The sequence below is a fragment of the Trichomycterus rosablanca genome, chromosome 2 (assembly GCF_030014385.1).
Source record: "Trichomycterus rosablanca isolate fTriRos1 chromosome 2, fTriRos1.hap1, whole genome shotgun sequence".
Lineage (NCBI taxonomy): Eukaryota > Metazoa > Chordata > Actinopteri > Siluriformes > Trichomycteridae > Trichomycterus > Trichomycterus rosablanca.
Window position 1 is genome coordinate 43,387,928 of NC_085989.1, and position 7,513 is coordinate 43,395,440.

The 7,513-nt window shown below is 34.1% G+C and overlaps 1 protein-coding gene across 1 annotated transcript; it reads right to left on the reverse strand.

Annotated features, from left to right (window-relative positions):
* Positions 1–1,752: 1,752 nt before the first annotated feature.
* LOC134301672 (interferon alpha-17-like) lies at positions 1,753–5,366 on the reverse strand. The gene is made up of 5 exons (XM_062986491.1): positions 5,232–5,366; positions 3,739–3,813; positions 2,197–2,346; positions 1,957–2,052; positions 1,753–1,842 (listed from the first exon to the last, which is right to left on the reverse strand). Exons 1-5 carry the CDS (start codon positions 5,364–5,366, stop codon positions 1,753–1,755), a joined length of 546 nt encoding a protein of 181 aa, XP_062842561.1.
* Between the last annotated feature and the right edge of the window lie 2,147 nt (positions 5,367–7,513).

Below are 7,513 nucleotides of genomic sequence, written 5' to 3' on the forward strand. Positions count from 1 at the left end.
TGCCACAGTCTTGAGTGTTTTATCATGAATGGGTACCTTTTATTGCCTTCATTCAGTGTCCGTAATAGGTTTTACAAGTTCCCCTCTTTAGAGTTTTCTCTCACTTCATAAATTCATACAGGAGGTCAATTGGCTGCTATTTTGACCCTTGGTGTATAAGTGGCTGTCAATGCAACAGTGTATATGTATCCCCAACAGTGTATGTATAAATTATGTTTCTTCACACGTCACTCAGATACATATTTTTTAGGATAAACATGTTATATCACAAGCTCTATTTTAAAGGTCCTATGCCTTATTCTCAAAAACACAGTCAAATTGACTTTTTGGCTAGAGTGCATTTCAAGTAATCACATTCCACAGTTGTAATAATAATAATAATAATAATAATAATAATAATAATAATAATAATAATAATAATAATAATAATAATGGTAATGGCGGATTTATTAGCGGGTTTTATTAAGAATGTAAGCAAAAAACAAAGAATATATTTTTTACCTATGCATTATATTATACATCTCATTCCATATGTTAATTGCGCCTTACTTATTGTGATTTTGTCAAATGACAGTTTTGCTGACTTGGAAAACAAACAAAAACAGTGATTGCATCTGTCTTGTTTGCCCAAGTTTCCTAACTTCATTTTTTTTAATCAGATCTAATTTATTTCGTCAATTTTCATTTTTTTAATCTTGAAATGTATTTAAAACACAACATGGATCTTCCAGACATACACATTACCTCAATCCTAGAAAACACTCCTGGTTTATTAAGCTAAAAATGCAACGACATTCTTTTATGGTCAATGTAATACTAACCATATTTATGCAGCGCATGCCAAACAAACTGCAGATTTAAATGAACTAGCTGACTAGAATATCAACAATGAATTAAAAGCAAAATAAAATAATATGTATAAAAATAACATGAGATAATATATGTTTAGACCTGCCTTGAAGGATAGCAACGTTTCACGTTTTGTTTTTAATGTTTTTTTAACATAGCTTATTTATGATGTTAATTTGGAGTATATTGCTTAATGAGTTTTGCTTATAATTAGTGATATATTGAAGTGGACTGACACATTTTGAGGAATGTGTTTTTTCTATTCTGTATTAGGTTCTTAGTATTGTTAAATAGGCACACTTCAGTACAGAACCCCATATTTCAAGATTTTATCTACTGTAAGCATTTTTAATCGTAGTTGCACAGCTAAAACAATAACATTTATTTCATCTAAACGACCATTGCAAATAAATGTGTGAACAGTAATTTGGGTGTTTACTGATTAACTGTTTATGGAAACATATATACAAATACTGTACATACGTGTATAAACGACTATTTCTTTCAACCAATTAAGAAACTCTAACCCTTTAACCGAATAAGATCTTCTCTCAAAAGCACCTGGATAACAAACAAAGCAGAAATACATGTATTTTCTGTAATGTTTCACTGTGTCTAACACAACAGCAACATAAATCTTTAACCTATTTCTGAAGAAACACCTGTTTAATGTTAATATATAGGTTTAAATGAAATAAATATACAAGTATTCAACATTCAAGATTTTTTATTCAAGAACAAATGTTAATAAATAAAATAAATAAATACAAAAATAAATAACACATAGGTAAAAATACATAAAAATACATAAATATATAAATAAATAAACTCTTTTTAGCCTAGGTCTAAATCTGAACTGTTCAGATATATTAAGGAAGACTTTGGCTTTGGTCTTCTTCCCTCTTATTTTTTGCTTTGTAGAAAACTGTGAAGCTTCCTCAGACCATAATGAACTTCATTTCTCACTATCTCCCAAGCGCACTCACTGAGCTCCTGCACAAAAACATGTACACATACATGTTAAACTGATTAATTACACCACATTATTAAGATTATACACCGTGATTAAGATTATTCATTATTTATTATTCATTTCCAGTCACTGACCTTCATCCTCAGTCGATCCTCCAGCTCTTCAAAATAAGACTTCAGTTTAGCAGAGCTCCTGTTGGTCAGATCAGTCTGGGACGCTTCTTTTCCAACCTTAAAAGAATAACATATGTTTTAACAGACTTAATAATTTAATAGTACATTTAATTTGCTCACATCTCATTCTAAATAATCAAACTGCAAACAAATAATTACATTTCTGTCATTGAAATTCCAGTTTAAGCATCTCTGACTTACACATTCCTGCAGTTTTTCGACTTGTCTAAAAACGATGTTCTTGAAAAGTCCCAGTTTCTCTGGATTCCATGAGACGGGTTTTTGGTCATTTTTAAAGATTTTGTCAACCCCTTTCAGCATTTCAAGAGCCAGCACAGCCAGGTCTTCGCTCTGCAAGGCAAGAAGAAACTGTCATTGTTCTGTTACTATTAGCATTACTATTAAATTTGAAATTTGAAGTGTTACCTTTACTTAAGGAACTAAATGTCTGACTCTCAATACATCTTATTATAAAAAATCCTACTGCATTAATTTACGATGCTGAGATTTGCAGCAGTACACCAGCACTAGACATCCAACGAACAACTTCAAATCCACAGGTATTTGAAATAAAAATCCACCTAAAAGTATTTATAATGCAAATCCAAAAGAGCCTTAAACGGTAATGAATTTGGGTGTTGGTCATGAGAAACGCCGTCCACAGGCTCTGTTGATTTCTCCCACTACTACCCTCCTAACAGTGCTTTCATTTGCACACTTTTTTTTTTTCTAAAAACAGCAACACACACTATAGCTACATAAGGAATTATCCATATAAAAAGAACTACGATGAGATTTTGACCCTTAAAGTCAAGTTTTAATTTAAAGATAACCAACCACTAAGCTGCCCAGTGTGGCTTTACCAAAATGAAATTGTTTTAAAGTGGACTTATATACATATCAGGATATAGTCTAAACAGTTATTGGAAAGAAACAATGGTATGAGTACATGTCTACTGTCATTGTTCTGTTACTATAAGCATTACTATTAGCAATATTGGTTCTTTAATTTTTAGTCAATAAGTAAGTAAATAGTTCAGAAAAATATCAGTTTAGTACTAAATACATTAGGCTTTAAGTAAATGAAGCTTATAACTAAGAATAAGCATCACGCAAATTTTAAACCAAGTAAATTTGAGTTCAAATTGAAGGGTTACCTTTACCTAAGGAAATAAATGCTCTCAGTACACAAAAGAAGAAGGTCATGCCTCCGAATTTTTAATTCAGGTGTTTCAGCCACACCCAATGGTAAAGTGTTTATTGCAGAATGGCATATGGCCAAATGTTAACCAACTGCAGAGAGGTGTAAAAAATCAATTCTGTACAAAAATAAATATATACTGTCAGGTTTGTGACAACAGTTTGGGGAAGGTCTCTGTTTAAAAAAAATTCATTACGACACGAGTAGCTGTCACACAGTCCAGTTCTCAAACTCACTGGGAATGAATTGGGATTCACTGGGAATTTAAATGAAAATTGATGCATGGACTTCTTGTGGTTGGAGCTGATGCAAAGTTCCATGGTAAAAAAGAACTTTATGGAGCATTGTAAGATGTAAGATGGAGTAAACAGATTAATCTTACTGTACTTAACCAAACTGAGGTAAGTTTATTTGTATATAAACTTTTTTGTTTTAAAGTTTTTTTTATTGTGTTTAATCAGTAGATTTTCTAGTGGACTCTATTTAAAATGACTTAGCATTTGTGCTCATTTTACTCCCCCCAAAAATGTCATCTTTCTTACCTGTGCTTTTGTGAACACGTCATCAGGGAAGGAGCGTCCTCCCTTACCCAAACACTTCAGCGGCATCAGATCACCCTGTAAAATAAAATGAACACACATATTTCACATATGTGTACATGCATTCTTCCTCTGAGCTACCACTTCTAACACTTATATTATAAACAATCCTACTGCATTCATTTACGATGCTGAGATTTGCTGTTTTTACTGGTCAGCAGTATACCAACACCAGACATCCAACAAACAGCTTCAAACCCACAAGTATTTAGAATATACATCCTGTTAAAAGTATTTATAATGCAAAGGTGCCTTAAACGGTAATAAATTTGGGTATTTTTCATAAAAAGCACACCGTCCACAGGCTCTGTTGATTTCTCCCACTACTATTTTGCTAACAGTGCTTCCATTTACACACTTTTTAAATAAAAAAACAGCAACACACACTATAGCTACATAAGGAATTATCTATATAGAAAAGGCTACGATGAGATTTTGACACGTAAAGTCAAGTTATAATGTAAAGATAACCAACTAGGACCTGAAAGGAAATAGATAGAATGAGCCTACTTTTACAGAACATCTATGTAGAGTAAATATGTACAATTTCTGGAAAAATATTGCAAATGTTATACAGTCGACCCTTGAATTATGAATGGTTTACCATACAAACATTTCGGATTACGAACGATCTTTTTAGACTGAACGTACGAACCGAAATTTGCGAAACACGTGACGTCACGAACAAGTTGACTCCAGCGGACAGTGTTTTTCAATATTATACAATCAATATTAAAATGTCCCCAAATAAGGTGCAGAGAGAGCGCAGCATTTGTTGTTGTATAATTACTCCTGCCAGTAGCAGTCACTATGTATCAGACAGTGAGTGAGAGAGAAGAAGGAAATCGCTGAGTAAAGTATTCTTTCTTTCTTGCAATTACACCTACAAAATACAACACTGTTGAAATAAAGAAGGAAATAATAGAGAAATATGAGAGTTATTGTTGTTTCTGGTAAATATATTTTATAAAAAAAGAATGAAATGTATTATAAGGTATGTGATGGTGTATTATGGTGTATGAAATGTGATGTTTGTTTTCTTTGTACAGTACAGTACTACTGTGTATTTTTGTTTATTATTGTTTATTACAGGAATGTCTATTCTATAATTTAAGATTTATGGAAAATATACTTGTATTTATAACAAAAAAGAGCATTTGAGACATCAGAAGGGTTAGGTAAGCGGTGGTTTGGGATGTCTGGCACAGATTAATTCTATGTACATTATTTCTTATGGGAAAAATAGGTTTATCATAACATTTTGACTTAAGAACAGCCCTTTGGAAGCAATTAAGTTACTGTAGGGTCTACTGTATTGTAAAAATGCATTAAAAAGCCTACTTTTACCACTACTACTTTATACTGCGGTTGCTGTTAATAATAATAATAATAATAATAATAATAATAATAATAATAATAAGGTTGTTGTTTCATACCATACTCTCCAGCAGTGTGATGCTCTCTTCGTTTAATTCTGGTAGTCTGAACTGCGTCCAGCGGCAAACTGGCAGCACTGCAGCATTATAAGCGCTCATAACCATCATCAGCAGCAAGCACTTTAAAGTATGCATGGTTAACAACTCACAGGATTTAGCGAGGAATAAATAGATCTGTTCTGTTCGGCGTTCAGACGACGAGTACAAAGACAAGATAATTCTGTTCTATTTATTTGGAAGATAGTTACTTGTGGTTTAAAAACGAAAAGGATTCCACCGTCAGTGACAGAGGTGCTTTTCGCGTCCGTCTTTCAGGCATGCCCACATTGCCTAACTTCGAATTGAGTGAATAGCGGTTATAGAATACAGACTTCAATCTTACAAATATGAAAAAAACCTTTAGTTTAAAATAATTCGCATAAAAATATATACATCAGAACTATACCGGTTTGTTTCTCCGTTTCCTAATGACAGTTTTAAGGGCGTTGACTTGATCTGGCCAAGTATATTTACCCGACCAGCAAAATGATGTTCAATATAATAACAGTGTTAAAATATTGTAGTTACTGAAGGCTATGTATTAAATTCATAACCACTTGTCTATATAAGCTTGCAAAGCGTCAAATTGCAACAAAGCTTTTGACTAAAGCTCAAAATGCCGTTTTTCAGCAACATTAACGGGATGAATGCAAATAATCGTGTGTTGTTCATTAATTTGCAAGGATGCACGGTTTAGGGTAAGATTAAGGTGCAAGGATTCATATTTATACTTCCAATGACATCGTACTCTCAGTCACAGTTTAACAGTGCTATATCTTAATCATTTGTTTTGCTTAAAGAGTCATCTCGCAATGTACTAGTTTACTCCCGAATTTAAATAGTTTGTAATTCTTCATTTAATTTAATTTTCACGTTTTATCCCCGCTTCAGCTTGGTCAGGGTCGCAGTGGGTCCAGTGTTGTGCCGAATTCCCACTCCCCGGCAGAATCCGACTCCCATTCGCGTCCAACAGCCAAACAGACTTGCACTGCTTTTATAGCTATGACCAATCTAATTAATTAATTAATTAATTCTCTTGGCTTATCTTTGTTTGTGCATTACACTATAGCATATGTCTCTAACATATTGGGGGAAGGGGTATTTGGGGAGTATGGTTTCGGCAGTGTTATTATGACGCCTGCCGAAATCATACTTCTCCCAATAAAATATACCCCCTGTGGAACGTAGGGCAAAATGCTTTTCAGGACACAAAATACACACCAAGACATGCTAGAAAAATAAATGAGATGTGATTCAGACTCTGCTTTGCTGAGATCACGGGGAGAGTATGATTTCGGCAGGCGAATTTGAGTCGGATTCTGCCGGGGAGTGGGAATTCGGCACAACACCTGTTTTCTTGGAATCACCTGGAGCAATGCAGTAACACACCCCTAACATGACGCCATTCATTGCGGGGCCTTGGCCACCCTCATCCTCCCAGACATTGCCAGTCATGTCTGTATGTTGACTCCCGACCTGCCAATTGGAACCCTGGCTTTCTGCGGTAGTGGCTAGACTAATTTAGCATAATCTATAATCTAGCACCTTAAACTTATTATTAATAAACATAATTTATCCATTAAGTGGGTTGCTGTAGATTTTTTTAATGTTGAAATTTCAAAGCGAGATATAATAGGGTGACCATACGTCCTCTTTTCCCCGGACATGTCCTCTTTTTAAACCCTAAAAAATGCGTCCGGCCGGGATTTTTAAATCACCAAAAATGTCCGGGATTCGGCTTTTCTAGTCTGCACTCGCTATTCTGTGTGTATGTTTTTGCATTGGTTTGTTTTTAGATCTTTTTAGGAGTGCATCTGTTTAGTTAAAATAAGTCTGACTTTCACGTGCACGTACTAACACAGAGGCCCTTGTCAATGTCAACACCGTGATGGCCCTGCATTCTGTGGAAATTGCTCAACAAGCACTAGAAGACACATCTTACTGCTGGGTTTCTACTGATGGGAGCAAGTAATTAAAGTGAATCAAATTAAAGTTAAAAACACTCCTAATAAGTCGGCTGATACGATTGTACAATACATCAAAGAAACTAAAAAATAGGTGACAACTGTTTTTTAATTTGTTGTTATTATTGTTTAGGGCTTAACGCTAAATGTGAAGGAATAAGATTATCTGACCATAAAGGCTCTTGTTAAAGAGCAGCTGTACATTTATTAAAGTTCAGTAAGACAGCTGGATGGTTATTGACTCATTTGTCAACTATTTAATCCCCATACACATTGCCA

Bases quoted from the DNA above. Each gene is read 5' to 3' on its own strand.
- LOC134301672 (XM_062986491.1), bottom strand. From the start codon at position 5,366: ATGCATACTTTAAAGTGCTTGCTGCTGATGATGGTTATGAGCGCTTAT. The intron at 2,347-3,738 runs GTAAGAAAGATG...CTTGCCTTGCAG, and splicing joins ACGTGTTCACAAAAGCACAG to AGCGAAGACCTGGCTGTGCT. The intron at 2,053-2,196 runs GTAAGTCAGAGA...TATTCTTTTAAG, and splicing joins TCGAAAAACTGCAGGAATGT to GTTGGAAAAGAAGCGTCCCA.